We start from the raw sequence: 13,036 nt of genomic DNA on the forward strand, positions 1-13,036 counted from the left end.
CAACTTTTATCCCAAATCCACCCACCTGGTCGGCACGGGAACCTCCGTCAGATCGCCCATCACGGCGGCACTACTGAGCCGCAGGAACGCGGCCAACGTCTTATCCAGAAAGTCCACCTCCCCGACGAGGATGTTGCTGGCCTCGGCGCCGGCCGGAATCTTGCGCATAAAGTGCGTGTTGGTCTTGTGTTCGCCGTTCTGCAGCTCACCGGAGCTGGTGTTCCGCGCCATCGACACGTTGCTCGGACTTTGGATCAGATTCTCCCCTGGAAGTGGGCGCGGATTAGAGGGGAATGTTAGCATTTGGGGATTGCAGATTTTTTTTCTGAAGGATTTCCTAAAATTGGGGAATCTATGGAAAAGTAAAAAAATCTGTTTAATTGCTGTTCTGAGTTCCGAAGGGAAATTTAGTTGAAGAGGATATTAAATACTGTAAAATACAAACGGGATATAATTAATGGCATTTACACTGCTTTTAAGCATGCAAAATGTGGACGTTAATTATGAGATTTAGCTTATATGAAGAATAGTAAAATATTGGAAGAAAATCGACAAAACTTGTTTCAAACAACTACAAAAACAAACTTAAGCTATAGCAGTACGATTCATGTGTGAACTGTGTCAGGTGAGAAATGGGGTTTAATGAATTTATCGATTTATGAAACGGCATGACCTGGGGTGAGAGCTTTCCCACTCTCTCCGCTTATCAGGGGCTCGTTTGCTGTCGGAAATGCTGTACGTGATTGGATATGCAGCAGAAACATGCATTGCATAAACTCCTGTATGCTGACAGCAGGTGATTGTAACATATGTATGATGCGAATGTAGGGGGAGAAACTATATTCTGTTCTGTTTTGAATGTTTTTAAATCTCTTACAAAATGTTTTAGAAATTTATTATTCTGCAAGTTCGTGACAAAAAAACTCATAAATTCAACCATTTACTACTAAAAAGCAGGGAAAACAACCATCTCTTCCAATCGTGTGACACCCTGATAATTGCCACTTTTCCGCTAAATTGAACTTTTTTGTATGTTCATTTCACCGTTTTTTTTTCTTTTCGGGGAAAGCAACACAAAACCAGAAAAATTCAAGTGCACAGCTGGGAGTCAACTTCTGCTCGGTGAACGGTTTTGTAAGCCCTTTTAAAAAAGAGGATTTTTTTTTTACCGGAAGCTTTTCCAGGCACAGCCAAATGCTTCCCATCGTTGTTGGACGATTGTTGATTCGGAAGGTGTTGTTGTTGCTGGTGTAGCTGTTGCTGTTGTTCCTCAACTGTGGAAGAGTAAACGTTGGCCCGCGTCAACACGCGTGTTAGAAGCAGTGTGTTAATCGGAACTTAATCGATTTGGACTGTGGGTGATCGAGTTTGGCCGAATTAAAGTGGTTTGATTTGGATCGTGGATCGTGTTGGATTCTCGGCACGATTAGGCAGGGTCTTTTCGATTATCGAGGGTGATAATGGTTTAGTTTTGTGGTTACTTGCTAATTTGTCTGGTCTAATTGGGACGTGTGACAGCGTCAGTTTTAACTGATGCTCTACGTATGATCAAAATGGGTCTAATACGCTGCGAATGGGATCCAATTAGAGGGTTACGAAGGAACGTTTATCCCAGCTAGATTGTTATCTTTTTGATTTGAGGAAACAAGCCTTATTTAAAATCAAGAAAATATCCTCAGGTTAGTAGAAGCGAAACTTAGTTTGGCAAATGAATTATTTCATTATTAGGATCATTTTGAAACATTAACGAGATTTGTATTAAATCTTCATCAAAAAGTTATTTTTATTAAAAAAATACATGACGCATTTGAAAGCACCAAAATGCCTAATTTTTTTATGTTAATATTTTTTTCCAGAATTTTGTTTTTTTTTTTAAATGACCATGATTTACCATTTTAGTAAGTTGTTTTATTAAAATATACAATTTTCCACAATTCCAAAATGGAAGGGTAACTTTTTTCTTAAATGTCTTCATCTCGGAGTCCTTTAAAAAAAATCTAAGTTCCATATTTTCGAATAATGATTTTGATAATCAAGTGTACACCGGTTTGATTACCGGAAAAGTCGTAAAAATATATTTTCGTAAATTCATTATGTTATAGCAAATTTCTTACAGGAGCATAACTGTAATAATATATAAAGCTTTTTATGATACTTTTTGCTCAAAAAATTGTCAATTTGGTATGAAATTTTGAATTCAGTTTCTTTATTGGCTACAGCAAATTCATAGTGTCTATGAAATGTTTCGATTTGTGCTTTAAGGGTGCACAGCAACCAAAGAAGTTGTTGTCTTCTTATTCCAAATGTGTCAAACTTACGAACCCAATCCTGCAAGCATCCGATTGTAAAAATAGTGCAACTTTGTTGTAAATAACTTTGAAGACAGTATTTTAGGGGATGATAAAAAAATCAAATCGATAGTTCCCGTAGTTTTGAAGACACTAAAACGTCTGTAACAGAAATCTGTGAGCCGCTAAAATCAATTTAAATCTCAAAAAAATCTTTATTTTTTTATTTTAAAGTATTTTTTATAGATATAGGGTTTTTTTTCTCAAAATTTAGAAATATGTAGCCTCCCTTTATAGGCTTATGAATTGATCTCAGTTGAAAGGTTCTCCAAAGCCTGAATTGCCAATGTAACATCTTGAAGCAGAAATGTGTAATTCTAATTAAACACTAATTGAATTGAATTAAAAAAAAATTATCCATATAAAAAAAAATATGTACCTTATCACACAATTTTTAATGTATTTTTTAAAAAGTATATAAATTTAAATCAGGATGGCCAACTCAGAAAATTGACTCACAAACCGTGAAAATTTTAAAAGTCTAATAAAAATTCAACAAACTTCACTTAAATGAATTCATTTTTTGATTCTCTGATAGACTTAAGCTGTCTGTTTTTTTCTATTTGTATCTCATGATATTCTTCGTTCTTGCGGAATTCTAAAATTGCAGAATAAATTTCTAAAAAGATGTCGGTTTTCCATCAAATTTGCGTGTCCATAGTTAGTGTAAAATCTCGAAAATAAAAAAAAAAACAGTTTTTTAATTTATATTTTCTTTAAATTTTGTTGGACAAATCGCTTTGGAAATTTTGTTATTTTTTTATGAATATACAATGAGTTATTTTGAAGTGCATAACAGAGTTTTGGAGTTCCTTACAGCTGTGCGTTGCATCATAAATCCATTTAGGAACAATTAGTTAAAGAAATAATTGTTCCTAAATGGATTATGATGCAACACACAGCTGTAAGGAACTCCAAAACTCTGTTATGCACTTCAAATAACTCATTGTATCTTGATTATTCACCAATAAAACCGAATTGAATTGAATTTTTATGAATACTTTTGATTGAAGATAAATCCTTTAAAAAATAACATGTTTTGTTTTTGAAATTTAATCAGATTTGAGTTTTTTTTATCTTCAAATGTCTTAAATTGGAATTTGAGATTGATTGATTTTTAGGAAACATACAACAAAAACAACAGTAACACTGTTACGGATTTTGTTTTCAATGTAAATTATAAAAAAATATTTATGTTTTCTTCGGTTGGAGTTTGATCATAAACTCTACTGGGAAAAACGTAATAAAGGCAAGTTAAAAAAATTTACTTAAACGTAGACGTTTTCGGAAAATTACGATTCTTTCAAAAATAGTGACAACGCCAAATATTGTTTTACCATCTTGTATTTTAACTCAAAAGATCAAATTTTCATCAGTTAAATTAAAAAATTCGGTGACTCTTTTTCAAATTGCTTTTTTTTTCTGGAATTCTTTAAATTTAAATTTAAATTCCTTAAATTTTACAGTTCTTCTAAGAGTAATTCTCTACGAAGTCGGTCTTTTTTCTTCAATTTTAATTTTTGTATTTTTTAATCCGACTGAAACTTTTTTGGTGCCTTCGGTATGCCCAAAGAAGCCATTGTGCATAATTAGTTTGTCCATATAATTTTCCATACAAATTTCGCAGCTGTCCATACAAAAATGATGTATGAAAATTCAAAAATCTGTATCTTTTGAAAGAATTTTTTGATCGATTTGGTGTCTTAGGCAAAGTTGTAGGTATGGATACGGACTACACTGGAAAAAAATGATACACGGTAAAAAAATTTGGTGATTTTTTTATTTAACTTTTTATCACTAAAATTTGATTTGCACTAAAAATATTACATCTCAGCAACTAAAGGTCGTATCAACAAAGTCCGAAGAAGCAACATACAGAGAATTTTCTCAGCTTTTCAAAAATATTTTTTCCAAAAGTGTGCAAACATGTGCACTAATTTAAATTGAAAACGGTGCACTTTATCAAAATTTTACTAAAGTACTTTTTGATTGCAAATTTGATTTTACATCGAAAAATGAAGTTGAAAAAATTTTGCGACCAATATTTCGATTTTTTGAAAAAAAAAAGCAATCCACTTTAACGACCCCCGGGTCTTTTGTGGTCTCTATTGCAAGTTTCTGCTCATTTCTAGGCGTCCGCAAGTTAGGTGTGGTGAGTCACTCAAAACCTCTTTTACGCAAATGGACCGACGTTTTACTTCCCCATCCGATAGAAGGCCAGGAGGATAAGGCGGGAATCGAACCCGCGCCCCATAGCAACTTAGGGATCGGCAGCCGAAGCCGCTAACCACCGCGCCACGAGGCCCCCCCTGAAAAAAAAACAGTATTGATTAAAAAATTTATAACTCGGTCAATGATTTTTTGCACAACCTGGAAATTTCTGAAAAGTTGGCATTTTATGTCCTCTAAATTATATCAAAAAATAAAAAATAAAAACTAGAAATAGTGTTTTTTTGCGAATCAAATTTTAGTGATAAAAAGTTAAATAAAAAAAACACCAAATTTTTTTTACCATGTATCATTTTTTCCAGTGTAGTCCGTATCCATACCTACAACTTTGCCGAAGACACCAAATCTATGAAAAAAATCATTCAAAAGATACAGATTTTTGAATTTTCACATATCATGCCAAATTTGTATGGAAAATTATATGGACAAACTAATGATGCAAAATGGCTTCTTTGGGCATACTGAAGGCACCAAAAAAGTTTCAGTCGGATTAAAAAATACAAAAAAAATCGAATGACCGAAATCCTAGAGAACTGCTCAGAAGAAAAAAAACATTGTGAGTTGATGTAAAAAATCTGGGAAATTCCTTTCGGTCTGAGGAGAAAACCGAGAAAAACTGGGAATTTGAAATTTGAAATCAGATGGCCACATGACCTAGGCAATCAAAAAATTAAATTTGAATTTAGTAAGAACCGCAGCGATTGTCAAAGTCACCCCTGAAGTATAAATAAGAAATTCAACCTTTTTAATAACTTTTTTTTCCAGAAAATATGGAAAAAATCATTAACTTTTAATTAGTGTTGCATCACTTTCTGAAAGAAAATAATATTTTTCTTATTCTGCTTATTTGTTTGTACCGAGATTTAAGAAGAAGGATTCCGATACATACTAACAATATTAACAAATGTCTTCTTTTTTAACATTTTATGTTAAATTGAGCCATTGTTAAAAAAATCATTTAGGTTCATTGTTCCCCTTTTATTTTTCAATCATCATTTCCAAATCTAATCACATATAACCCTTATGCTAACAGAAAGAAACCGATTCCTCCTGCCCATCATACTTTACGTAAGATGATGAGATGCTTGAGAAGCATGGGAGAGACATTCCTTTGATGATTAATTTTGCGTTTAGCTTTTCGTCTTGATTTTTTTCGGACGAATACGTGAATGAATGAATGATGAAAAAAGAGGGTGGGGGATATTCTCCCCTGCTGTGAAATTCCCTCCCCCACGTGGAGCTGGGATCAGATGTTCGAGCTGGGATTTTTTTTGTGGGTATTGATGATTTGGGGAATGATTCACGATTGATGAAGGAAATGCAAAAGTGTCGACACAACATCAACATGACAAGTGTGGTAGAGAAGAGGTTGATAATACAATACAAAGTGGTAACATGAAGACAGCCACAACACAACGAGAGAGAGGTTGAAGGTCGGTTTATTTTCCAGTGAAGTCGTATGAAAGATACACACCAAAGCTGTTTATTTCTATACAAGAAGTAAAGACCTGCAGAAGACGTCTTTGAATAGGTCACACAGAAGAAGAAAGTCTTGACATTGAGAAACAGAGTTACATTCATATGAACGGTGTGAGGTTGTGGTTGTGTGTTTGTGTGAGTGCATTTTTTGTGCAAAGCAAAATGGGTGGTAACCTCTTGATGATAATGGGAAAACCGTTGTGGCTGTCGTCGACGACGATGCACCGCCGGATGCTGAAGCGCCAGCATGGAACCATGTGGTCACTCCAAGGCTGGATGATGGACCACCACCCCCACCACCACCGGAGGCAGATGCAGTGGCACTTGCACCACCATGCGATGGAGTTGGCGAGATGTCATCTACAGTCGAGAGATGAGGGGGCAAACGTTAGACTCTGCGGCAGTGCTTTGTTTTTCAGTCGACGATCATGACGAATACAGTTTACCAACTGAACTTTTACTCTTCTTTTTAAATATTTTTTTTTTCGACCTGATAACAAGTGGAAACAAAACCATCACCACAGGTCGAAAAAGCTTCGGAGGGAGGGAAAACACTAAGTCCATTTATTTCACCTTCCGCTGTTTTGCATACACTCGAACCGATTTGATGTCCTACTTTCCGCTCCGAAACATAATCGCCACCGTCGTCGTCGTCGTTCCAAGTGTAAGCTTTTGGACAAACCCAACGTTCCTCATGGAACTAATCCCTTGGACGACGGCGTGGAAATGAGAACAAACCAGGAAGTAACGGCCCCAAAAAAATCAATAACACTTCTCAGATTTTCCGGATTATCTCACTAACAAAGAGGGTGATTTCCATGGACAAGAACAGGAAATTTGCTTCCACGTTCCACGAGAGGGCATTTCCATACATTTTCATTGTCGTCTATCGAAACGCAATTTGGGGCCAAAAGAGGGCGAGAAGTTTTCCAATTTGATCGTCCAGACAGTGTGTGGCGGATACGGATGCTGCTGTGGCGGATGCCATAGTAAGTGTGGGGATTTGTTGAAAAGGGACCGTTTTGGTTGGTTCAAGGGTCATGATGGACGTTAGGGTGGCTTTAATAAAAAAAAAACATTTTTTTAGCAACCATAATCATAAAATTCTTAAATTAAAGATCAAATTGCCGAGAATGCTCAAAGAGATTAGTTCTTTTTAAGAAAGATGTGAACTCAACGGTAGATTTTTTATTAATTTAATAATTTTTCTATTTAATAGTATTCTACGTAATTTAACGTCATGATTCAAAATTCGGACACTTAGTAGCATATTATTGTACAGATGTCTAGGTGATCCCAAAATTTTACAGTACTCCATTTGATCAAATAAAAAAAAAAAATCTGTAATTTTGCAACCAAAAACATCAGGCAATAAAAAAAGTTGGAACAATGTTTTTGATTGCAAAATTACAGATCTGATCAAATCAAGTTCTGCAAAGTTTTAGGATCATCTAGAAATCCTTACAAATTAATGGAAAAAGGAATCGAGTAATGCCTGAGAACCAACGAGTTGGAGTTACCATTTAAACTTTTTTTAAGGGCTTGGGAGTTGGAATGTTAAGTTGTAAATATACTAAAATTTTAAATATTTTGATACTTAAATCACAAAATAACCAACACAAAGAATCAGAGAAATTCAAATTTTGTCATTTAGTTGCCTGGAAAAGCAAAACATAAAAAGTTTTTTTTTATTCTTGAATTTAAAGTTAAACTTTGATTTTGATTAATTTCAAACCGAACAATAATGAATTAAAATCATTAATACCTAGTATAAGCAAATAGAGATCCAGTTAAATAAACCGTCCATAAAAGCTTATTCAAATTATTATTAAAAATAACTTAAGTCTCTTCAGAATATTAGTTCTTGAAAGTAAAGCGAGATTTTGAGATATACACTTTCAAATTTAACAATCCAATCAAAGCAAATAATTCTGGTTGGGATTTTTTTTTCAAATATTTTTTATCAGTTGAGGAGGCCTGCGTTTTTAAACACAGAAAGTGGATTTATCTCCCAAAGAGTTATTACTTCTTCTATTACAATTACTTTAAAGTTTCTGATCACACGGAAATGGGATTTGACGTCAAATCATCAAAAAGATTTTCCTGACTTGATTTTGTTGATATTTGTCAAAAAATTATCTAAATCGGATGGCTTAAATCTGCAGTTGAACAAAATCAAAACCAGCAATGTAGTACTGCTGGTTTGTTTTCGCAAATTTACTGCCAAAAATAACTGACAGCAGAAAAACTAGTGATTTGTTTCGCTGTTTTCATCGCAGTTCTGTACTACTCTGGCATAAATTCAACTGTAAGGGGTGTTTGCAGAAATGTTAGTTATCATTATCATCGCAGAGTTGATTGGCGGAACTAAACAAGCTTTTGAAACAAAGTGTAATCATAAAGCAAAATTTAATTGAAATTTAATTATCACATATTTAGTCAACTATCCCAACACGACTTCATCCATAAAGTACGTCACGCTAAAATCAGCCAAAATTGCCACGTGTTTCCTATACTTATAATATGTAATTTCACACTTGCTCAGACCGCCCCTCCCTCCCTAGAGCGTGACATACTTTATGGATGACGCCTAAGTAAACAAATGCCGTATACTACGAATTATTTGCAAAAAACGAATTATTTGCAAAAAACGAATTATTTGTCAAAACGAAGAGAATTATGAATTATGAAAAAATTATCAACAATGTTTCATTCGTTGAGAAATATAAATATAACTTTTAAAATTATTCGACTCTTCACTCCAGATATTCACGGTGTTACCGTTTGTTACAGCTTCCAGTACTGTTTATTTTTTAATATTCACGTTACGAAAAAAACGCTGATTCAGTACTAACAACCACTGGATCGGTGAAAAAATCCGCTGGACAAGCAGATTTTATCTCGGAACCATCTTTAGAACGTTGTATCAGCGCAAAAAAAACTTCTGAAAAGATCTGCTGGAGCGCGCTGGAAACCAGCAGAAAAATCTTTTGGTCGATTTTGGGAACAGGCAGCTCTTCCTGTTCCAGCGAAAAAAAATTCTGATGAAATGATCTCTCAAACAGTGATTTGTTTTTATTAAACCAGCAGGTAGAAAAAATAGCGATTCCTGTTTCTTCTAAAGAAAATAGCGACTTATTTCGCTAATTTTAACAAACTTTGACTTTTCCGTGTGGTAACCACACTGAGGTTTCACTTTAGATTCCACTTTTTTTTTAATTTGAAGTAAATTTTATGTTATTTTATGTTCATTTGGTTGGTGAAAAATCTATTCCCGAAATCGTGAACACGAAGGAATATATTCACGTTTATAGTGCAAATGCACCATACTCATGAATAAATTCCTTCGTGGTTCTCACATCCATGAACAAAATTCACGATTACGGGAATTGACTTTTTTCTGTGCAGTTAAAATAAAGAAAATTAAAACGGTAATTCGTTGTACAGCACTCTAATATCAAATTCTGGTTAAACTTTACCGAAATTAGTAGTATTCAGATTACAGTTGAAGATTCGGTTAACATTATCAGGTTTGTAATTCCATTTTGTGCCTTCCTCACTGAGGTAAGGCTATAATCCTGCTCTAAAAATGAACTTCGTATAAAAACGTCGTAGACCCACCTTCATGTATATATATCGACTCAGAATCGAAAACTGAACAAATGTCTGTGTGTATGTGTGTGTGTGTGTGTGTGTGTGTGTGTGTGTGTGTGTATGTGTGTGTGTATGTGTGTGTGTATGTATGTATGTGACCAACAAACAAGCTCATGTTTCTCGGCACTGGCTGAACCGATTTGACCCATTCATTCATGTTGCATTCGACTTGGTTTAGGGTCCCATAGATCGAGTTTTATACAGATTGAAGTTTCGATAAGTAGTTCAAAAGTTATGTATAAAAATGTGTTTTCACATATATTTGGATCTCACTTAACTGTATGTAAACTATGTCCGGGTCCATCATCCGACCCATCGTTGGTTAGCTAATCGAAAGACCTTTCCAACGAGTCCAAAACATTGAAGATCTGGCAACCCTGTCTCGAGATATGGCCCCATAAGTGATATTGATGTACTTTTTTGAAACCGGATCTCACTTAAATGTATGTAAACTATGTCCGGATCCACTATCCGACCTATTGTTGGTTAGGTTATCAAAAGACCTTTCCAACGAGTGCAAAACATTGAAGATCTGGCAACCCTGTCTCGAGATATGGCCACTTAAGTGATATTGATATACTTTTTTGAAGCCGGATCTCACTTAAATGTATGTAAATTATGTCCGGGTCCATCATCCGACCGCTCGTTGGTTAGGTTATCAAAAAACCTTTCCAACGAGCCCAAAACATTGAAGATCTGGCAACCCTGTCTCGAGATATGGCCACTTAAGTGATATTTATGTACTTTTTGGAAGCCGAATCGCACTTAAATGTATGTAAACTATGTCCGGATCCACCATCCGACCTATTGTTGGTTAGGTCATCAAAAGACCTTTCCAACGAGTCCAAAACATTGAAGATCTGGCAACACTGTCTCGAGATATGGCCCCATAAGTGATATTGATGTACTTTTTTGAAACCGGATCTCACTTAAATGTATGTAAACTATGTCCGGATCCACTATCCGACCTATTGTTGGTTAGGTTATCAAAAGACCTTTCCAACGAGTGCAAAACATTGAAGATCTGGCAACCCTGTCTCGAGATATGAGCACTTAAGTGATATTGATATACTTTTTTGAAGCCGGATCTCACTTAAATGTATGTAAACTATGTCCGGGTCCATCATCCGACCGCTCGTTGGTTAGGTTATCAAAAAACCTTTCCAACGAGCCCAAAATATTGAAAATCTGGCAACCCTGTCTCGAGATATGGCCACTTAAGTGATATCGATGTACTTTTTGGAAGCCGGATCTAAAAAATAGATGATACTTGTGTACAGCCATTGTTGTGAGGAAGGCTCCAACCACATAGGTGGATTAAGTTTTATCGATATAATATCGCTCATAAAGTTTCTGTAGCAATTCTTCTTTGTTATCAAAATCTAATTAATAGAAATATTACATTTATAGTAACTGTAAATTTTTTTGCAAATTACTTTTGACATGTTTTGAAACAACCAGATTTTGCTACAAATTTAATTTCATTGTTGTTAGTTTTATGTATCTCAAATAATCCATGATGAAGGTATTTTTTGTGATAACGGGTTGTTAGTTCTTAAAACATAAGATGATCTTTTTCGCTATCTCGCAAGAGAAACCACCCTAGTGTCACGCACGCACGTTTCGATGGAAAACAAATTTGGGTGATTTAAGGCATTTTGGATGAGGATGTTAGTCTTTCGATTTCCCCAGTTCCACACAGGGTTCGAGGTTAGAAACAGAATCACTTAACGAGTATTGTTATGAAGTTGAATACAGCTTGATTGATATATCCACCACCAACCAGTTTTAAACGGGATTCATCTCTGCGGTAAGAAGCAAGCAAGTGTTATCTACGCCCACTCTAGCATTTCCTATAATCCGGAACAGTGCATTAAGTTTTAATTAAGTTAGCACCCAACCACCGTGACCGCGCACCAAGTTGTGCAGACTCCCCGCTGCGTTATCCAAGCCAACTTATACATCTACAGGGTGAGAGAGTTCTACAGAAAGGTGCACCTCCTCCTCCTCCTCCACCAGAGTGTCCGCGTGATGGTGAAAAGCCATTTCTTTTACTAGCGATAGTTCGGAACCAGAACAGAAGAAGAAGAAGATCCTTGCACGGTGTGTGGCTTAAAGCTCTCTTGGTGGTGGTGTAGAACATAGATACCTGTTGGCAGTGCAAGATAGTGACCCCGCTGATCTTTGCCCGATCCACCGAGCAGTGCGGTTTGTGGGGACGGCGGGATGGCCGCGGCCTCGCCATCGTCGTGCATTCCGGGTGACGATGAGACGACGTGCATTGGGTATGAGTTGGCGGAGGTGGCGGTGGATGAGCGGCGCATATCTGCCCGGAATATAGATATCACACTGTACAGTGGGGGTTTGTATAGACACGAGACAGAGTTTCGGTGGTCGTAGAAAGTTGGTGAACGATGATTGATGTGACTTTTTGCTTTGTTGCAGATCGGATTTTCTTACAGACTAAATATTTGCACAGTGATATTTGGATAAAAGGGTTGACCCCACAGGCACTTACTTTTCGAGCTCGAATGGTTCTTGCCAATGTCAGCCAACGATCGGATCAACGGCAGGCGGGACTTTTTACTCCCACCGGCGGCAAACTCGTGCTGGTGTTTGTGCCGTTTGAGCAGCGCCTCGATGACCTTGTCGCGGGCCTCGATGGGCAACGTGCCAGCATTGACCATGTTCTCGCACACCAGCTCGGCGATCTGCTCCAACCCGGACGCTTCCATGTCCAGCATTACGGTCCCGTTCAGCAGCAGCGATCGCAGCTCAAACAGCGAGTGCAACGACAGGGTGGCCACGTGCGGCTTGGACCACCGATTGCCGCCCTCCTCGACGTCCTCCTCGAACTTGATCCACCGGGCGGTCTCCTTCCAGGCCATCTCGTCGCCCTCCTTGACCAGCTCCTCCATCTCGGAGAACAGTGGGTGCGACTCGTGCTGGCTGTCGTCCACTTCGCCCCCCAGGATGAACTGGACTCTTTGTGCGGGTGGTGTAACTGCAGGGGAGAGCAGGGAAAAATCAACGAATTAATTCACAGTGTGTGAGTGTGTTGGGGTGGGTGACAGGAGATTAATGAGTGGAGGTCGGTCGCCGGTGTATGGTATGCTGGTCGTGATTGAGTTTTGCTGGGAAAAAAGGAAGAGGGAAATGTGGACGTTGAACTAATGTGCGCTATAAATGTCAACTAGGCATATAAATAGTCGTGGGTGGTTGGGAGAGTTGAGGTGAGTGAACGGGTTTCTGCTTTGTGATGTGGCTGAATTTCGCCGAATATTAATTGCGAGTCATGCATGGAATGGAGAGCGAGCTGAAATATG

General features: G+C 37.0%; 1 protein-coding gene across 16 annotated transcripts in view; it reads right to left on the bottom strand.

Moving 5' to 3' along the window:
• Positions 1-13,036, bottom strand: part of LOC120423992 (electrogenic sodium bicarbonate cotransporter 1) — an 86,325-nt gene that overhangs the window by 10,065 nt on the left and 63,224 nt on the right. For 7 of the 16 annotated variants that reach the window (XR_005606299.2, XM_039587992.1, XM_052708980.1 and 4 more), the window contains 4 exons: positions 12,229-12,714; positions 6,231-6,416; positions 1,170-1,274; positions 26-266 (listed from right to left, as the gene is read on the bottom strand). Coding sequence is in view for 15 of the 16 variants with exons in the window: in XM_039587992.1 (XP_039443926.1) it covers positions 26-266; positions 1,170-1,274; positions 6,231-6,416; positions 12,229-12,714 (1,018 nt within the window). In the remaining variant the exon portion in view is untranslated. Of the gene's footprint in view, positions 1-25; positions 267-1,169; positions 1,275-6,230; positions 6,417-11,859; positions 12,037-12,228; positions 12,715-13,036 lie in introns of all 16 variants that reach the window. The other 9 variants (XM_039587997.2, XM_039587998.2, XM_039588003.2 and 6 more) reach the window with 5 other exon arrangements.

This window comes from Culex pipiens, chromosome 2, assembly GCF_016801865.2.
Source record: "Culex pipiens pallens isolate TS chromosome 2, TS_CPP_V2, whole genome shotgun sequence".
Taxonomy (NCBI): domain Eukaryota; kingdom Metazoa; phylum Arthropoda; class Insecta; order Diptera; family Culicidae; genus Culex; species Culex pipiens.